The sequence below is a fragment of the Ursus maritimus genome, unplaced genomic scaffold (assembly GCF_017311325.1).
Source record: "Ursus maritimus isolate PB19 unplaced genomic scaffold, ASM1731132v1 scaffold_24, whole genome shotgun sequence".
NCBI classification, from domain to species: Eukaryota; Metazoa; Chordata; class Mammalia; order Carnivora; family Ursidae; genus Ursus; species Ursus maritimus.
The window spans coordinates 4879681-4900060 of record NW_024424897.1 but is presented as its reverse complement, the minus strand read 5'-3'; the positions used below and the strand labels follow the sequence as shown (position 1 = coordinate 4900060).

Here is a 20380-nt window from a genome sequence, read left to right as displayed (position 1 = left end):
TTTTCAGACGACTTACCATGGCGTGCCTCTGTGTGGTTTTCTCTGGATTTCTCCTACGTGGCATTTGTAGATCTTTTCGAATCTGTGGTTTGATCTGTCATTGGTCTTAGAACATTTTCAGTTAGTGTCCCTCTAAGTATTGATTCTGCTCTAGTCTCTGTGCCTCTGGGACCCTATTTCTGCATACATTAGACTCCAACCCCCCCCCCCCCCCGTCTCTTACATTCTTTTCTGTGATTTCCACCCCTCCTCTGGGCTTCATTCTGGATGTTTTCTTTTGTTCTTTCGCTAAATGAATTCTCTCTTCAGCTGGGTCCAATCTGCTGTGAAATCTGTCCATTCAGTTCTTAATTTCAGCCACTAGATTTCTTTCTTCTAGCACTTCCATTTGGTTTCAAACCTTATCTTCTATTTCCTTGACTACATTCAGCAGATTTATCTTGAAGTCTGTATCTGGTAATTCCAGCTTCCAGATCTCCTACAGATCTGTTTTTATTGTCTGTGTCTCTTGGGTTTTTTTTTTTTTAAGATTTATTTATTTATTTGAGAAAGAGTGCAAGCAAGCTGGTGAAGAGCAGAGGGAGAGGAAGAGAGAGAATCCACAAGCAGAGTCCCTGCTGAGCCTGACACAGGGCTCGATCTCCCGACCCTGAGATCATGACCTGAGCAGAAACCAGGAGTCGGCTGCTCAACCAGCTGAGGGACCCAGGAGCCCCTTTGACTCTTGGGTTTTAATCATATTGTCATGTACCTGATTTTTCTAAAAATCAAGGTGTTTAAATTTTTTCTTTAAGAATCTGTTTTTAACAGGCTTTACTGAGATATAATTGACATGCATATACTACACATCTCACATATATAATTGATAAGTTCCAACATACATACATACCTGTGAAACCATCGCCACAGGCAGGACGGCGGCATCCACTGCTCCCAGGGTCCCTTCTTCCCACCTCTCCCCTCCTCCCCGCCAGACAGCCCATGATCTGCTTTCTGTCACCATACGTTAGTCCTCATTTTCTATAATTTTATATAAACGGACTCACATGGTATATACTCATTTTTTGTCTGGGTTTTCTCAGAGTATAATTATTTCAAGATTCATCCATGCCGTTGCATGTATCAATTCTTGATTCCTTTTTATGGCTGCATACTTCCTGCATTGCATCGAAATCCATCGTATTCCACCACACCTTTTTCATCTGTTCACCTGTTCGTGGACATTGGGGTTGTTTTCAGTATTTGGCTGTTACAAATAAAGCTGTTATGAACATTCATGTACAAACGTTTCTACCGACATACGCTTTCATTTCTCTTAGGTAAATACCTAGGCATGGAATGGCTGGATCATACGGTAGAACTAGGCTGCACATTTTAGGAAAAGCGGTCATACTATTTTACGATGCTACCAGTAATGTACGAGAGTTCCAGTTCTGTTACAAAGTCATCAATACTTGCATGGTCCAGGTTTTCCGTTCGAGAAGTCCTGTAGATGCGCGATGGTATCTTAGGGTTTCAGCTTGTAGCTCCCTATGACTGATGATGGCGAAGATATTTTTGTGTGCTCATTTGTCTTCCCTGTGTCTTTTTTTGGGCAAAGTGTCTTTTCAAAATGTTTGTCCATTTAAAGAATTGGGTTGTTTTCTTACTATTGAGTTGTTAGAGTTTTGTACACATTCTGAATATCAGTCTTTTATCTAATATATGCTTGGCAAATAGTCTCTGTCTGTGGCTTGTCTTTCTCTTAACAGCATCGTTCAAAGAGCAAAGCTCTTCATTGTAATGAAGTCCAGTGTTTTATGGATTACGCTTCTCGTGTCATGTCTAAGAAATCTTTGCCTAACCCAAGGTCACTAAAGGTTTTTCTTCTGTGCTTTCTTCTTTAAGTTTTATAGTTTCACATTTTACATTGAAGTCTCTGGTCCATTTTGAATTAACTTTTATATATGATACAAAGTACAGATTGAAGTTCTGGTTCTTTTCCCTTTTTTGCATGTGGATACGCGATGTTCTGTGACCATCGGTTGAAAAAAACTGTCCTCCATCCCCTGAAATGTCTTTGCACCTTTGTCAAAAATCAGTTGACCATGCGTGTGTGGGTCTGTTTCCGGACTCTGTTCTATTGCACTGATCTATCTGCCTTGATGCCAGCAGCAGACCGCCTTGATTACTGTAGTTTTGCAGTAAGTCTTGAAATTAGGTATAGAAATCTGTCTGCTTTCTTCTTTCTCAAAGTTGTTCCTTCTAAGCCTGCTGGGGTTTTGATTGCGATTTCATTGTTTTTTGTTTTGTTTTGGAGTTCTGGAAAATGAATATAAAAAATTGTAAAAATAATTTGGGGATGGTGCCCTCTTCTTCCAGAGAGGATTTTATTTTTACTCTTAGCTTGTGGTTGGGGCTTCAGAAATCTTGGATCACCTTCATCGTGATAGGGATTGAGACTATTTAAAACTGATTCAGCCCCAGGGGTGCCTGGGTGGCCCCATCAGTCAAGCATCTGACTCTTGGTTTGGGCTCAGGTCCTGTTCTCAGGGTCCTGGGATCCAGCCCCGCATCAGGCTCTGTGCTCAGTGCGGAGTCTGCTTCAGATTCTTTCTCCTTCTGCCCCTCCTGCTTGTGCTTTCGCTCTTTCTCTCTCTAAAACAAATAAGTAAAACTTAAAAAAAAAAAAAAGACACCCCCCACACACAAAAACACAGACTCAGCCTCCGTAGGGGCTTCTCTAGGTCCGGCCAACCCTTTCTTCCAGTGTGTAATTCCTTAGAGTTCCAACTGAGAATATGGAGTTTCCATCAGGGTCCCCCCTTGGCAGACCCTGAACTCTCACTTGTCCTCCAGCTCTACAGGGCGACTAGAAGCTCTGCTCAGGCTCCTTGATGCTGACCCTGGAGTCAGCAGGTGCCCTCCGGGGGGAAGGGGGAACGCTGACCCCAGCACCAGCCTCCACGATCTCCTTCCCTTCTTCTCCCAGATCTTGGCCTTGTAATTCCTCACGCTTTCTTAGATTTTCACTACCTTCACGGAAATTTTTGTACTTCCCCGTCTTTCCTGGTTGTTCTCAGAGGCAGGGCTAGTCTGCATTCCCCACTTCACCATTACCCGAAGACGAAGGCCTCCTTATGAAAAATGTCTACTGTTGGAGTTTCAAAATGTGAATTGTTAATTATTCTGATGTCCACTGATAACATTCTTCAAGAGCTGTGGTTTACAGACTGAACTTGGGCCCAAGCTCCTTGTTGTCGTGTTGTCTGACCTCATGGCTAGCCAGCAGGACGGGGAGAACCTGGCTGCTTTTTTTCTGACCTGTTGGTCTGCTGGGGACTAGCCCTACGTGAAAAAGCCCCTCCCCGCCCCAGTCTTCTCTTTGATTTTGTAGCTCCTTTCTTTTCAGCGTATCTCTTCTTCTCTTCTGGGAGTCTTAAAAGCCCCCAGGAAGTAGAACCCAGTGGCAGATCCCAGGCTTATCCCTAATGAGGTCCTACACTGACCACAGCTCCTGGCTCAGGGCTCTGGCCATGGGGCCAGACGGGTGCCCGGGGGTGGAGCTGTTCGCCATTCCCCCTTGCTCTGCCTCCCATTGTCCCCTTCCCCTGACGCTGGGCCTGTTTCCAACGCTCTGGGTGGGCAGAAAGCAGAGCATGGATGTGGGACTAGAGTCTGAAGGGGCTGAGTGGAGGGTTTTCACTCACAGGTGTCCTCCGTAAGGACGAGGGCTCCGTCTTGTCCCAGCTGTGCTCCCAGCAGTGAGCTCCGTGCCAGCACATAGCAAGCGCTCGATAAGAATGTGCTACGTGGATGCAGGGAGGGAGAGGAGGGGCGAGTGGGTAGGAGGAAGGAGCAGATGAATGGACAGATGGGGCGAGGGACGCATGCCTGTGTGGAGGGCGGAGGGATCGACGGGTGGATGAGATGATCTCGGCCCCACAGCTCCTCATATGGCCTCGGAGAGCACCCTCGGCTCAGGGAGGCCGAGCTGCTTCATTCGGGTGCATTTACATGTGGGTCCCCACAGGGTTTCTTTGCAGAGAAATCAGTTCCATGACTAAAAATAGCCTAGTCCAACCTCGGCAGCTCACCGGTGAAGAAAATGAGGACCAGAGAGGAGAGGGGCCTTGCCCAGGCTCCCACAGCCGGCTGAAGGCTGACCTAAGACCGGCCCCGCATGTTCTGATTCCAGACCGGGGTGTTTCCGCGGACAGCTCTGCGCTCCACAGTTGGGGCGAGGCTCCCATCTGCACCCCGTCCTCTTCCAGGGGAAGGAGAAGTTCCTGGGCATCCTGAACAAGTACATGGAGATCCACGGCACTGTGTACTATGAGAGCCAGCGGCCCCCCGAGGTCCCGGCCTTCGTGAAGAACCACGGCCTCTTGCCACAGCCCGAGTTCCAGCAGCTGCTGCGCAAGGCCAAAGTGAGCCCCGCGCCCGCACCGTCCTCACCCCAGCCTGGCCACAGACCACGTGGCCCCCTCCACACCTGCCACCGGGGCTCGTGGCCCCTTCCACGTGTAGACCTGCCCCAGTCTGCTCTGCTGCCCTGAGCCTCACGTGCAGGCTTCCTGGGGTCGTGGCAGAGCTGGGGCAGAGGGGTCTGCACAGGGCCCGCAGAGCCGAGGCTCAGCAATGGGGAAGAGGAAACAGGCTGCCCTCCTCACCCCCTCAGTACCAGGGCAGCTCAGCGGACTCCTGGGCCAGGCCTAGCTTTTGGAACTGCTGAAGGGTTGGTAGGGCAGGCTGAGGGCGTGTCCCGGCTGGAGTGCATGAGTCTGCTGACTGCTTCTGGAAGTGCTGTGCTGTATTCCTGGAGCAGCAGCTGGCACAGTGGGCATGACTCTGCTGTTGGGCCCTGAGGGGTCAGCTGAGGCCGGAGGGTCCTCTCCTGATATAGCCATAGCTCTTTCCTCAGGCTTCCTAGATATGTGTGTATGTGTGTTGGGGCAGCAGGAGAGACTGTGCAGTGAGCAACCTGAGCAACCTTACAGAGCAGCCCTGGGTTCAGAATCATTTATTGATTGCCTTCTGGGGGCCAGCCCTGTGAGCACTCCTGGCATGAGTTAGTTGCTGGCTAATTGTTTTTAGGATGAGTAAAGTTCCTTTAAGTTTAGCTGTAGGTATGGGTCTGAAGCCTTCTGAGCTTGAGATCCTTCTCTTTTCCCCTCCAGAATCAGAGCCCGCTAGAGCAGGAAGATTACTACCTAATCAGACCTCGTCATTTCACAAATGGGGAAACTGAGGCCCAGAGAGGGGAGGTGCATGCCATGGCAGCCTACCGGTCTGGGCAATCTTTCCAGCCCCGACCACCTCCCGTGAATGTCCCAGCCCTGGCTTCCTGGGGCTCTGGTGCCCAGCCGTCCCTGACCATCGTGCCACCTCACTTCCTCAGCTCTTCATAGGCTTCGGCTTCCCTTATGAGGGCCCCGCGCCCCTGGAGGCCATCGCCAACGGCTGTGTCTTCCTGCAGTCCCGCTTCAGCCCGCCCCACAGCTCCCTCAACCACGAGTTCTTCCGAGGCAAGCCCACCTCCAGAGAGGTGAGTGGGGAGGGTCTGAGGTGGGGACCCCTGCAGTCCCTGGAAGAGGGAGACAGGCAGGGGTGAAGGGACAGACGGGACAAGTGGGTGGGGGGCCTCCCCTTAGCGCAGGTTGGCCTGGCAGGCACAGGGAGAAGCTGCTGCTCTCTCCGCCCGGCCAGGTGTTCTCCCAGCACCCCTACGCAGAGAACTTCATCGGCAAGCCCCATGTGTGGACCGTCGACTACAACAACTCGGAGGAGTTTGAAGCAGCCATCAAGGCCATCATGAGAACCCAGGTGAGGCTCAGATGCACTCACTGGAGGTCTTAGCTCTCAGTAGAAAAAGACGCCCCTCTTGGTGAATTCACACTCGCAGGCCTGGGTTGGCAAACTCGATGGGGGGTCCCCACTTACCAGCTTGAGTTTGGGGGTGGGGGAAAGGAGAGGCAGGGAAGTGCCTTTGTGCTGTGAGCAACCTGCACAACCTTACATGGCAGCCCTGGATCCAGAATCATTTATTAAGCACCTTCGGAGGCTAAGCCCCATGAGCACTCTTAGCACAAGTTAGGTGCTGAGTAAATGTTTCCAGGATTAGTGCAGGGAGGTTCGTGGAACTTTGCTGGTGGTGTGGGCCTGTGGCCTTTTGACAGCATATTTTAAACTATACATGTGCATACAGGTCATTTGGGGATCTTGTTGAAGTGCAGGTTTGGATTCAGCCATTCTGGGGTGGGGCTGAAATCTTGCATTTCTCCTGAGGTCTGGGGTGGTGTCAGGCCTAGGGCCACCCTTTGAGTAGCAAGGGGGAAGAATTTTCTGGGTTTCCTTCAGCAGGTAGGTGGGTGTTGGCATGTGCAGGTACACATGTGTGGGTGGGGGGAGGGCAAGGAGGGGCTTGTGCAGCCTATCTCCTCGGCAGCCCCCTTTGTGGCTTCTGATGGCCCCTCGTGCTCTTCTCTTCATTTTGGAAAGGGGTCAGGCCATGCAAACGGTGCTCTGCTCGCCATGATCCCTCTGGACCCGCCTCTTGCTCTAGCTTGGACACGAGGCTGAACAAAGATCACCAGCCCTGCGGGTGTCCCCTTCCTTGCCCAGCCCCATGGGCAGGGAGTGTGTCCTCCCAGGGAGGGGGAGTTTGTACCGCTCAGGGTGAACTTCTGGGTCTGGGGCAGACCTGGAGAGCCTTGGTCTTGGCNCCGCCACAAGGGAGTGACGTGATAGACAGGCTCCTTGTGCAGAGGAGAGCCACCCCCGGGAGGACACAGCTGGCCAGTGTGTCTGCTGCCCCAGGGGAGCTGGGGGCACTGCCAGGCTCAAGGGCAGAGACTAGCGGGGATAGACACCCTGCAGGGGGACTTACCAGCTTAGCTTTGGGGCCAGAGCCCTTGCCGGTTTTCCTGACCCTGAGGCAGGCTTGCATTTTTTTTAACACTCCCCTGCCCCACATTCACTATCACTCACTCCCACTCGGGACCCCCAGCCTTGGCCCCCACCCTTGCGGATGCCCCCAGAAAATCCCTTCCTACCTCGCCTGCTCCCTTCCTCCACTGACCACACCCTCGTCCTTCTGTCTGGGGGTGAGTGTTTGGTCTAGTGAATTGCCCAGAAGAACATTCGCTGTGTCATAGCCTCCGCCCATCTTTAGTTGTAACAGATGTGGCCAGGTTGACCTGCAGAGTGGCTGAGCCCCCGGACCCTCCCTGAGCATCGGGGGGCGCCCTCCCCTCCTTAATCATCAGCTTGAGCAGATCTCTACTGTGAGTTCCTCCAGGTCACGGACTATCTTAGATTTGTTCCTCCAGGAGGTGACCCCGGGCACAAGCCGTTTATTTGGGAAGTGATCCCAGGAAGGAGGGTCCTGGAGTGACAAAGTGAGACAGTGTGCTGTGGTCACCCCTGCCGGCACCTGGCTCAGTGCTGGTGGGGACCTCTGACGGATGGCGTAGGTCACATCCCAGATTGTCCTGCCTGAGAATCGAGTCAACCAAGGGTGTTTATCTCCAGCTCCATCCATCACTGGCTGGGGGCTGCACGTGGGGACCCTCGGTGGGCTGAACAAGACAGTCCTTGGGTGAGGGGCTCTCCTGGTGGCCTCAGGACAGAAGAAAAAAGCCGCTGCTGAAAACTGACCAACCCCAGCCCCAAGCGGTGGCACAGCACCCTACATCCAGGGTGGACGCTGCACCGAAGGCCCCCCAACAAGGCAGATCGCTACCCTGGAGGGGCCCCCCACCCCGCATCCTCCTCCCGCTCCTTCTCCCCTCCCCTTGAAAAGCAAACCTCCGAGGCTTCTGTCCCGGGGACGAGGACGGGGTGGACGGGAGACCAGCAAGGTTTTTGCCCACCCCCAGGGCTCAGGTCTGGCCCAACAGATCTCAGCAAGACCTGGTGCTGGGCTAAAGGAGCACGAGCCCGGCCCTGCAGGGAGCACGTTGCCACCGCGGAGCACAGCCGGGCTGCACAGGGGTCTGCAAGTGAGCGCGCCCGTGCGTTCGCGTGTTCTTTCTGGTCGGACACACGAGAAATCGCTGACAGCGCCTGCCCTGGGGAAGGGCCTGGGTGTCTGGGGTGGGAGGAAACTTACTTTTCATTAGTTTTCCTTTTGGTTTTTTTTTTTTTACACGAACATCTGTTTAATTTTGTTAATTAGTTAAAAAATTACAGTAACAAAAGGGTCAGGGAACCAAGATTTTGCAGATCTGCTGAGCTGAGACTTGCAGGTAGGCCCCAAACCTGCTCACCCCGCTGCCTTCAGCCCCTTCAGGGGTCCCACCCTTCCTCCCAGGCAGTTCACCCCTTACCCAGGAATCACCTGAGGTGGTTAAAATACAGGTCCTGGGCCCGTCTTCTGATTTTATTTTTTTAATATATTTTTTAAACATTTTTTAAAAAGATTTTATTTTCGTATTTGAGAGAGAGAGATCACGAGCAAGGGGGAGGGGTAGAGGGAGAAGCAGACTCTCCGCTGAGCAGGGAGCCCGACTCAGGACTTGATCTCAGGACCCCGAGATCATGACCCAAGCCGAAGGCAGACCCTTCACCGACTGAGCCACCCAGGTGCCCCCCTCCCGTCCTCTGATTTTGAGGGACCCTGCGTGGCCTTGGCATCTGTATTTTCAGCAAGCGGCCTGGGCCGCTCTCCTTTTTTTTTTTTTTTTTAAAGATTTTATTTATTTATTTGACAGAGAGAGCCAGCGAGAGAGGGAACACACACAGGGGGAGTGGGAGAGGAAGAAGCAGGCTCCCAGCAGAGGAGCCTGATGTGGGGCTGGATCCCAAATCGCTGGGATCACGCCCTGAGCCAAAGGCAGAAGCTTAATGACTAAGCCACCCAAGTGCCCCCTGGGCCACTCTCCTAATCCTATTTTAGAGAACTGATTGAGGGCCGGTGTCAGGGGACACAGCTTGTTCTGCAAGTCCTGGGGCCTTTCATGGGGAGAGGGAGGGAGAGAGACGAGGCACAGGGAGGAGCTGAGAGAGACCTGCTGTCCCCCCACGCAGGGTGGGTGGGTTTGCCGTTGGCACCTCTCTGTGGGGGGGAGGCCAGGCCAGCAGCTGCCCGCCCCCTCGCTCCCCCGCTCATGACCGGCACCTGCAGCCCGTCGAGACTGATGACTGTTCACACCTGTAACTAGGCCTAATGAGGGTAATTTCCAGGCAGGCGGCTCCTACAGTGGAGATTCACGGCAGGTGGGACGCGGCTGGCTGCTGCAAATTACCCGTGACAGTGACGGGCTTCAAAGCGCTGCGGGAGTGGCTGAGGGAGGGGTGCTGCCGTGGGACAAGCAGAGTGACCTTTGGAGGGGAGCTCTCTCCTCTGGGGCGTTATCTATAGCCAGGGCTGGAAGTCATGCACCCCGGGGGAGCAGCTGGCTGCCGGCGCCGTCGTGGCCGCGGGCCGAGCTCCGGACCCAGCGGTGCACGGCGCGGGGCTGGAAAGGCCGCCATGCGGCTGTGCTGCGCACTGGTGGCTGGATGCAGGCCCTGGGGTTCTCTGGGAATCCGGGACTGCCCCTGGATCAAGAACAGCCGCTCACAGTGGGAACTGGGGCCAGGCCACATGGGTGGGCTCTTGTCCCAAGAACCTTCCGGTGACCTGAACCCATTTTAGGGGGAGCAGCGGTGGCTGCTGAGCAGTCCTCCTCAGCCCCGGGGTTGGGAGTGCCCCCAGCAGAGGGCCCAGGGTGGGCCTCCAGGCTTCGAGGTGGGGTCTGCAAGAAGCAGGACCCGCCCGGCGCACCTGTCCGGGCCTCTGATGCTGCCCGGCTCTGGTGACGGGGAGGGAGGCCGCTCCCTCTTGGGCACAAGGGCTAGATCACGCTACCTGGGCTGCTGGCAGGAGAAGGGCGTAAATGGGAATCTGGCTGGGCCAGGTGTGCCCACCCCCCCCACAGCATACACAGACACACGTAGATATGTCTGTACACACGTATGCACACAGCACATACGTACACAACACACACACGTACACAGATATGCATGCGTACACAGTCATGCACGCACATGTACACACATACACAACAGACACTCACACCCGTACACATAGACGTGCATGCACATGCACAAAACAGATATGTATACACACAAGCCAGCATATATGCACACACGCGTGCACACACACGTGCACACGCGTGCACACACACTGGGGAGATGGGAGGGTGAAGGCCCAGTCTGTCCCTGTCCAGCCACGGGTTCCCTCCAGGGTGGCTGTGTGCGGGGTGGGGTCAACAGGGAGGGCTTGGTCAGGTACAAAGAGTGCAGGGGAGGTGGGGTACCCACTTACAGGAGGCGGACACCCCCTTTCACGCTTCTCCCTATTCTCCTTGCTCCTCAGGCCCCAGCTCCTCAACCCACCTGCTCCCAGCCACCCCCAGTGCGGGCTGTCTTGGAACCGTTAGCTGCTTAGACGGTCTGTGGCCTCTGCTGGGGGTGCGTGTGTTCGGTCCTTCCCAGGGGCCCGGCCTGGCGGGAAGCCTTATAGATGCATCCCATGCCATCTGGCGGGGAGTTGCCCCTGTGTTCCTTTTTGTGAACACTCTACGTTCTGGGCCGAATACAGGCAGAGCTGGAGACGCTGTTTCTTGAGCACCTTCTGTATACCGGGCACTAGGCCGGGCAGTGGGCTCAATGGTGGAGGAGTCACAGTCCAGTTCTCAAGGGTCCTGTCACCCGGGAGACGCGAGGGATAAATCAGGAATAATGACACAGGTGCTGGAGGAATTCTTGGGTGCCGCGAAGGAAAGTGGTCCAGTAACGGGTGGGGCTGGGGCTCAGGGATCGCTTTCTGGAGGTGTCGCCTAAGGGGGGGGTGTGAATCCATCTGGCTGGCTGCGGGAAGAGCAGGCATCAGAGCCTAGGAGGGGATGGGGCTGAGCTTTAGGGAAAGGGGTGTGCAGCTGGGAAGGGGGTGGGAGGGAGTGGGATGATCCCAGGGTCACTGGAGGGTGTACCAGGGATCTGAGTGGAGGGGCCAGGTCGATGGGGTGACGGACTCCCTGGGCACACCAGATTTCTGCGCCCAGTGCTGAGCATGGCCAGCCCGCAACAGCCAGGTCTAGGGGGCCCCGGGGTGCCTCCTGCCCCATGTGTCTGCCCATCTCTTCCACAGGTAGACCCCTACCTGCCCTACGAGTACACCTGTGAGGGGATGCTGGAGCGGATCCATGCCTACATCCAGCACCAAGTAGGTGGGCCCTCCACTCTCTGCCCCAGGGATGGGGGGGCTACCCCACACCCCAAAAGACCTGAGGAGGGGGCCAAGCCAATTCCATTGTCTGAGGAAGCTCTCCCCTCCAGGGCTCTGTGCCCCTTAACCTCCTTCTCCTCCTGCACCTGTTTCCGTCCCCCTGGAGACGCTTGGGAGTGGGGGTGGAGAAGCAGGGCAGTTGTGCTCCACTCCTGCTCAAAGACCAGGTTGGGGGGCGCTGGGTCTCCTGCTCTAGAACCCAGCCCATACCACAGCACAGAAACACAATGACTGTTATTTTGATAAAGAAGTTGCTTAAAAGTTTGGTAACTGATTGAGTGACTGGTTGGTACGGAAGCCACCCCCCCCCCCCGGGATGAGCAGGTGAGACTGGGGGGGATGTAGACTGGTTGCTGAGAACCCAGGGGATCTTAGCCTCCAGAGGGCCCACAGGTGGCTTTTCTAGGCTTGGGGCTTCTGGGGCTGACGGCTGGGAGTGGCAGGACCTGGCTGGGCCGCGGGACTACGCGTCCATTGCTTTCTACTTGATATCCAGACAGCCTGTGGCCTGTGTCTGCCCCTTGTCCCCCAACATTGAGGGCTGGAGAGTGGTTCTAGACCATTGCTTTATGGACAGGAACACTAGGCCCCCAGCAGGGAGGGCTGGGTGGGACCAGAGCCAGACCCCGGGACTCTCAGCCCCCAGCCACCCCCAGGGATGTCATCATGAAGCTCACAGAAACATTTGCCGGGCCCCGCACGTGGTTCCTGGGCTGACCCCTGCAAGGAGAGCCCCTCAGGGCAGCCGCAGCCCCTGGCCCCTCCGCACTAGGGCGCATGGGCCTCGGGGTAGAAACTCTGCGCCTAACTGAAGTGTGGCCGGCGCTGAGGCCGTGCGGGGTGGGTGGCTCTCAGGCTGGCCTGAGTTCAAACCCTGCCTCTGTCATCCAGCTGTGAGGCCCTGTGCAGGTTCCATGACCTCTCTGAGCCTCCGTTTCCCCTCATAAGATAGCTAGAGACATATTAATACGGTTCTGGTGGGGTGCTTCAGGGAATAGATGACATCATGCACGGAAGGCCGCCTGGCATTCGGCAGGCTCCCAACCTGGCGTGACTGCAGTCATGGCGAGTCCACACACCCCCCCCCCCCAGTGTCAGCCAGTGGCATCTGCGTCTCCTTTCCGGGCTAACACAGCTTTCCTCCCGCCAGGACTTCTGTGCAGCCCCCGGCCCTGCCCCACTAGGGGCCCGAGCCCCACCGAGCCCCTTCGTCCTGGCCCCCAACGCCACCCACCTGGAGTGGGCCCAGAATGCCAGCTTGGACCCTGGGGCTTGGCCCCCAGCACACTCCCTCCGGGCCTGGCTGGCCACCGCTGGAAGGGCCTGCACGGACGCCTGCCTGGACCACGGGCTGATTTGCGAGCCATCCTTCTTCCCCTTCCTCAACAGCCAGGACGCCTTCCAGAAGTAAGTGAGCCCCCCTCCCCCACCCGCCTTCCTGGGCTGGCCCAGCCTCGCTCACCTGCAGCTCCTTACCCCATAACTGCCCTGTCCCCAGCCCTGCCGCCGGCGGGGGTTTAATGCTCCTCTGTGAGTCAGGACGAACCCAGAAGGGATCTTCCGGACAGGTGTCCATGTCACGGTTGCCACCCTCTTGGTGAGGCCTCAGCCCCTGCTCACCCCCACCCCTCCCTCAGCCTCTGGCTAGCCTGTCCGGGCATCTTCTAGGCCCAGGGTTCCTCCTGGTGGGTCAGCCTGCAACCCAGCCCAGCCCCCCTCCCGTCCTCTCTCTCAGCTGGGGAAGGAGCTGCGGCCCGGGGTTGGTCCCGGTGCCCCCTAGAAACATCTTCCCTGCTGGGATGGGATGTGCCAGGGAGGGGTGGGGGCCGTCCCAGGCTGGGGCCGTGACCGTAGCCTGCGGTGCCCGCCCAGGCTGCAGGTGCCCTGTGACAGCACGGAGTCGGAGATGAACCACCTGTACCCGGCCTTCGCCCAGCCCGGCCGCGAGTGCTTCCTGCAGAAGGAGCCGCTCCTGTTCAGCTGCGCGGGCGCCAGCGCCAAGTACCACCGGCTGTGCCCCTGCCGGGACTTCCGCAAGGGCCAGGTGGCCTTGTGCCGGGACTGTCTGTGAGGCCGGCCCCCGTCGGCCCTCCCTGCCACAGGAGAAAGCACCAGCAGATTCCCAGCTCCAGCAACCCGCCCGCCCCTCGACGCCCCCGCTGGAGCTTCCTTCCTTGGCCGGGAAGTGCACGGAGCAGACTCGTGCACGGGACTGGGGCGGGCCACTCATCCACGGCCGGGTGCCCACGGCTCCTTGACCTCGTCCCCGGGCTCGTGGCAGCGTCGTGGCCAAGCAGCTGTGGGGTTGGTGAGAGGGCCCCACTGGCAGGAGCAGGTGGTCTGAGGCCCCTCGCTTTGTGCAAGGCCAGTTCTGGACCAGACTGAGGGCCCTGGTCCTTCGAAGGCCCGGGATGGGGCCTCAGAATGTACAGGGAGGGAGCAGGGGCAGTGTGCCCGATGGCCCGATGAAGGGTCCCGGGAGAGGGGGTGACATGTGAGGGCTCAGTCTTGTCCCTCTGCGGTGGTTTGGGGTATGGACAAAAGGGACAAGGGACTGGGGCACCCTGTTCATGCCTGCTTATGCCTCCTCTCAGCCCTACCCCTCCTGCCTTCGCACACTCCTCCTCCCTTCTATACTTGGGGGGCACAGCAGGGGTGGGGGGCCACCTAGCCCCTGGGCTGAACTGTTTCCCTCTCCTGCTTGCTGCAGCTCTCTCTCCACTTTGGGTTTCTCCCGAAACTCATCTTGGCATGATTGCAATTCCAGGCCATGGATTTGTCCCCAGAGCCTCGGTCCCCGCCCAGCAGGCTCCGGAACCCCACCTCCCAGCATCTCTTGTAGGCAAAGGCTTGGGATGGAGCTTCGGCCCCATGGCGCGCCCAGCCCAGCTCCTGGCGTCCCAGGCCCGCTAGCCCCCAGGTAGCCCCCACCCCCTCGATGCTGCCCGTCCCCTACCTCCAGCTTCCTCCAGCCTCAAACCACCTCTGGACCCAACCATCATCTCTGTGTGGCATGCCTGTCCCAAACCCAGGATGCCCCCTCCCCTCCTCCCCGTGCCCAGAGCCCCGCCTGATGAAGCAGGTCGGGCCTTCAGAGACACTGCCACCCCACCCCGTTTTATAATCCCACCCACCCCATCCCCCACGGGGCAAACCCCTCACCCCCAGGCCTGCCCCTCCACCCTGCCAGGAAGGCAGCTCAGGCCCTGAGAGCTGGGAGAGGGGAGCCAGCCCTTGTGGGGCTGAGGCAGGGGCCCTCCCACCCAAGACCCCTCTCTGGGCCTGGGTGGCCCCCTGCGGCCGCAGAAGCTCAGCGGTCACCAAGGACCTGACCTGTCCGGGGAAAGCAATAGAGACACACTTTTCTCTCTCTCTTTTTTTAAAGATTTATTTCTTGAAATAATAAATATTTTATTGGGATGTGAGGTGCAGAGGAGGACTGTGCTGTTTTCATCTTTTGCTGGGATGTCCCGGGCTGGGGGTGGGTGGCTGTCTTGGGGCCTCCGGCCCCTGCTGTGTATCGTCACAGGGTGCCTGGGTCTGCAAAGCTGGAGCTCTCTGGGTCAGGCTACCCGAGGGAAGTCCCTGCGGGGGCCCTGTGCCATGGCTCCAGGGACCCTGCTTGACAAGCAGGGCTGTCCGGTTCTGTTCCCCTCAGGCTGGCCTCTGTGAGGTCAGAGAGCCTGAGCCAGATCGTGATAAATGCTAGCTGATGCTTACTGGGCCTTTACTGCCCTTCACACACCGGGCTGGGAGTTGGACACAGAATGTGTCACTTCATGCCTTCGATTGTGTTATCAGGTAGGTACTGTTATGTCCCCCTTATAGTTGAGAAAACGGAGGCACAGAGAGTTTAAGTAACTTGCCCAAGGGCACACAGCTTATAAGCAGTGAGGTGGGGAAGAGGGGCGATCATTTCGAAGTTGCTGTGAAGATCAAATGACCCAACAGGGTGACAGCCCAGCCCGGGGCCCCGCCCGCAGCCCTGCTCAGTTCTCTGTGATCCTCTGTGGGCAGGGACTTCCTTCCAGCCGGGGGTCCTGCGAAGCAACGCTCTTGCAGCCCCACCCACCAGTCTCGACCACGAGGGTACCATTCGGTGTTCCATCTATTTTTAATTGATTTTTAATTTGCAGTTCCCCGATGGCATCGAACGCAAAGCATCTTTCCATAGGCTTACTTGCCATTTGCGTGTCTCCTCTGTGAGGTGTCTCTTCGGGTCGTCTGCCCCGTTCTTAATCAATTGTTTCTTACTGTTGGGTTTTCCGAACCCTGGCAAGCTTTGAACTCAGGCGGGGTGGGGGCAGAGGGTGTGGGGCGCTGGCTGGTAGGAAGAGAAGGAGAAGCAGGCCCAGGGGACAGCCTGCAGCCTGGATGTAGGACCAGATGCCTGGGGGAGGCTGTAGGTTCTCCGCCCGCCCGGACTGGCGCTGCCCCCCCTTCAGTGCTCTGCTCCCCACCCACCACTGAACAGCAGAGGAGATAACAGGTCCAAGCCGGCCTCTCCATCACCCTGCCAGGTGATGTCATCCTCCCCCACCCCTCCCCGCTTACAGGTGATGTAACAGGTCTGATGAAATCCCTCACCGGCCCGGAATCACCTGGGGAACGGCAGCCACGCCCCCCCCGGGCTGCCCCCGCCCCAGGAAACCTGCGTCTCTGAGCAGGGATGGGCATCTGGAGTTTTAAAAAGCTCTCCTCCAGGTGTTTCTACCGAACATCTGATGTGAACCACTGGGCTGACATCAAGACGGGGTAGCTCCTCTCTGCGCCCCCACCTCCCAGCTCAGCTCTCAGAGGGTCCGATCAGGCTGATGACCTGCTTGTACTGAGCTTTTGAAGCCCTGCCCCTTGATGACCCAGGGCCCCCGGGGCTGCAGCCAATGAGCCTGGGAACGAGGAGGGAGGAGGCTGCGTCCAGCCTGGGGCAAAGAAGGTACACAGGCCTCAGCTGTCTCTGAGACAGTCCCAAGTTCAAGGGCAGGAGAGAGAGCCGGGAGGCTGTAGGACAGCATCCTTCCCCAGAACCGGGGAGGCTGGAGGGTGGCAGAGAGGGCAGGTGTTAGGAATGAGTTGGACAGTTAGGGAGTCAGGGCCAGGGTCCCCAACAAGAAGATACGGAGTCAGGACGGCTAAAATAAAACACTGCTGACATCCTGTTTCGCAGCTTAGACAGGATCTCACTGACATTCTGCTTTGCAGCCTTTGCAGAAATGACTTCGGCAAAACGTCCTAAAATAAGGCAATGAACCACAAAATCGTTTGTCAATATCACGGGCAAAGAGCAGGTAAGACCCAAGCCCTCCGACGTCAGCAAAAAAAGACCATTAGCACGTGGACATGAAACTAATAGGTAGACCAACACGTGACCAAAGCCCTGATTGGCACGACTCAGCACACCCTGACTGCTTAAGAAAGTTCTGCAAAAGAGCTCATAAAAGCCCCTAAGCTTAGAAACTCCAAGGGCAACCCACTCGGGTGCCCCCCCAGGAGCTTTGTACTCCTGCTCAATGAACGCTTCGCTGCCCACCACTCTTCGCCTGGCCTAACCTCTTCATTCTTGGAAGTGGCGTGACCAAGACCCGAGGGCACTCAGGGGACAGAGATCCTGTAACACAAGGTCCCCTCTGTCTCTGCAGAAGCCTGGGAGGCATTGCCCATTTGGTTTCTTCTCTTGGTCACCAAGGTACGCTCTCAGCAGGGGCTGGGCCGGGTGGGACTGGAGGCAGAGAGCCAGAACCTGGGGGCCTTCCCCATGTCCCAGCACCGCGGCTGCTCCCCTTCCCTTTGGCCAACTCCAAAGGCCCCTCAAAATCCCAACCCGCTGCTGCGGGACCCCACCCAACTCCACTTCCTGTCCCTCCTGCCTGAGATGAGGGAAATGATCCTAAGACCCAGTGGGGTTGAGGAAGAAGCCAGGTCCGGCGGGTCCAGGTCAGGGTGCAAGGAGCGTGATGAAGCAGGTGTGAGTGGCTGGCGGCGGCTGGGCTGTGAGGCTCAGGACCGCCTCCAGGTGCTCCGGGTTCAAGGCGCTCCTCACCCCTTTCCTGCAGGTGAGAACCGTCAGGCTCCCGGCCTGCCGCTGCCCAGACCGGACGCCAGGTAGTCTGACCCCAAGCCTGGAGGGCCTTCTCCAGGCCACAGCTGCTGGGGGGGGGCAGGCCACCCTCCCCTCCAGACACGCACAAACACCCTCACACGGGCCCCGGGGCCTCGGGGAGCAGCACCCAGGCCCTGGGAGCAGGAGGGGGACGGGCCTGGAGACTTCCCAGGTGGATTCTGGGACTGTCACCCTCCCGCTGACTCAGCCTTAGATCACCTCCCGCTGACTCTGCTAAAAATAGCCCAGCCCCGATTTCAGCGCATACTTGAATATTGGGCTCAGGAGACTCGTGATGCTGGAGAAACAGTGCGGCCGGTTCTTCCCACGTGGAGTGTGAAGTGAGCAGAACAGAGGCCACTGGCTTCCCGGGTCAACTCTCAGCTGCCCGGCCACCAGCCACCCCCTCCTTGCAGACTCTTTGTCGGGATCCCTGGGGCGGGCATGGGCTTGGGCATTTGGCTTTTGGAGTTTCAGGCTGGGGCAAGGCGGTGAGGGCTCCTCGGGAGTACACGGGACACCCCCGGATGCTCCCTACCCTTGCCCCAGGTCCCCCTCGGTCCCTTAGACTCCCTCACCTGTGCCCACCCCATTCTGGGGTCCTCAGAAGGTAGGAGTGGAGGGGCGGGTAGAGGTTGTGAATTCCCAGCCTTGCCTACAGCTGGATCTGGGTCTCATTTCCCAACTTGTTCCCTGTCCCCATCATTCAGTCATTCAACAAACATTCCCCCAGCACAAGTGTTCGCCGTGACGCTTGGCCCAGAGGGTGCAAAGTCTCCCATCCAGAGCCTGTGTCTTGGGCACCAGGTCTAGCCTGGGCCTGCTGGGGTTCCCTGGCCTTCCTGAATCTGCTAACACTTCTTTTTCATCCATTCTGGAAACACCTCAGCCTGCAGCTCTCCCTGTTTTGCCTCTTCCACCAAAACATACCAGCCTCCTCGCCTCGCTGTCCTGGTACTCGGTATGTCTTCTGCTTTCTCCTTTCACGAGGCTGTAGTCCGCAAGGGCCTGGGTTCTCCACCCCGATCTCAAGGCCACACCCCTCGTCCCCATGGAGGGCTCAACATCCAAACCCCTGGCCCTGGGGCCTGCGCGGCCACACTCACACGCTCACCATCTGGCTTTCAAATCTCTGGTTTCGTTTGGGCCTCTGCGGGGGGGCCCCTCCTTCCTGCAAGCCCAGCTCTGCCCTCACCCGGACACTGCTGTCCGTGGTGTTCCTGTTATTTTCTGGTGTTTTACGAAGAAAAGCTTTCCATGCGCTCCTGGCTCGTCCAGTTGGCAGATTATCCAACTCTTCATCTTGGGGTTCTGAGTTCGAGCCCCACGTTGGGTGTAGAGATTACCTAAAAATAAAATCTTTAAAAAAAATAAAATAAAATAAAAAATTAAAAAAAAAAGAAAGAAAGAAAGAAAATAAAAGCTTTTCAATTACCTAGGCTGATATGGGATTAAGTTGGAAAACTTCCAAGGGGGACTTACATTTAAAAAGTGGGTTTCTGGGGCGCCTGGGTGGCACAGTCGTTAAGCATCTGCCTTCGGCTCAAGGCATGATCCCAACGTTCTGGGATCGAGCCCCACATCAGGCTCCTCCGCTAGGAGCCTGCTTCTTCCTCTCCCACTCCCCCTGCTTGTGTTCCCTCTCTCGCTGGCTGTCTCTCTCTCTGTCAAATAAATAAATAAAATCTTAAAAAAAAAAAAGTGGGTTTCTAATTGAAAAAATGACATGCGTGCACACACACACACACAAAACTTGGGCCTTGGAATCAGCCGGCCGTGGGCTCAAACCTTGTCTTTGACCCTTGTCGCTAGCTGCGACCCTGAGCAGTCAGCGGGTCTGAGCCTTAGCCCGTCAGGTAGGGAAGTGCAGATAATACGTGTGAGTGTTACTTGCCTATCACGGCCACAAACTCAGTATCACAAAACCACACTAATGTCTTATTGTATGATTATTATGTATTATCTTTCAATCAAAGTCCAAAACGGGTCTCACAGCTGAAACAAGGTATCAGCAGGGCCATGCTCCTTCTGGAACCTCTGGGGGAGAGTCCGCGTCCTTGCCTTTTCCACCTGCTAGGGCCCACCTGCGTCCCTTGGCTTGTGGCCCTTTCCTCCATCTTCAAAGCCGACAGTGGCTGGTGGAGTCTTGCTCATATCTCCTCACTCTGACGCTGACCCTCCTGCCTCCTCCTTCTGCCTATAAGACTGCTGTGATTACATCGTACCCACCAGATAATCCAGGAGGATCTCCCTATTTTCAGGTCAGCTGATGAACAATTTAAATTCTGCAACCTTAATTCTTCTCCACCATGCGTATCAGTCTGGGTTCCCCAGAGAAACAGGTGTGTGTACATTTATAGATGTCTACACACGCACGTAAAGAGAAAGATTTATTTTAAGAAATTGGCTCACGTGACTAGAGAGACTGTACGAAAGTCTGCAGAGTGGGCTCTCAGGCTGGAGACCCAGGGAAGAGCTGATGCTGTAGTTCGAGTCTGAAGGCCATCTGCTGGCAGAATTTTCTCTCTCAGGAGAGATCAGTCTTTTGTTCTACTCAGGACTTCAACTGATTGGATGAGGCCCACCCACATCCTGGAGGACAATCTGCTTTACTCAAAGTCTACCTATTGAAATGTTAATCTCATCCAAAAACAGCCTCATAGAAACATCCAAAATAATGTTTGACCACATATCTGGGCACTGTGGCCCAGTAAAACTGACACACAAAATTAACCATCACATGATCTAGCATAATTAGTCACAGGTCCCGGGGATTAGGACATGGACATCTTGGGGGGGGGCATTATTCTGGTGACCATAACTACCTCTGTATTAGGGTTCTCTCTCTCTCTCTCTCTCTCTCTCTCTCTCTATATATATATATATATATAATTTATTATCACGAATTGACTCCCATGATTGAGGAGACTGCCAATAGGGCCAATGGTAGAGTGACTGTCTGAGTCCAAAGGCCTGAGAACCACGTGAGTGTAAGTTTTGGTCCAAAACCCAGCAGACTCAAGACC

At 56.2% G+C, this 20380-nt stretch overlaps 1 protein-coding gene across 2 annotated transcripts in view; it reads left to right on the top strand.

The window, feature by feature from the left end:
* Positions 1 to 14682, top strand: part of MGAT5B (alpha-1,6-mannosylglycoprotein 6-beta-N-acetylglucosaminyltransferase B) — a 67910-nt gene extending 53228 nt beyond the window's left edge. The window contains exons 12-17 of one of the 2 annotated variants that reach the window (XM_040640154.1): positions 4254 to 4409; positions 5459 to 5527; positions 5689 to 5805; positions 11117 to 11191; positions 12405 to 12661; positions 13127 to 14682. In XM_040640154.1, coding sequence (XP_040496088.1) covers positions 4254 to 4409; positions 5459 to 5527; positions 5689 to 5805; positions 11117 to 11191; positions 12405 to 12661; positions 13127 to 13325 — 873 coding nt within the window. In that variant the 3' untranslated portion in view covers positions 13326 to 14682. Of the gene's footprint in view, positions 1 to 4253; positions 4410 to 5380; positions 5528 to 5688; positions 5806 to 11116; positions 11192 to 12404; positions 12662 to 13126 lie in introns of both variants that reach the window. The other variant, XM_040640153.1, reaches the window with a different exon arrangement.
* Positions 14683 to 20380: the final 5698 nt, after the last annotated feature.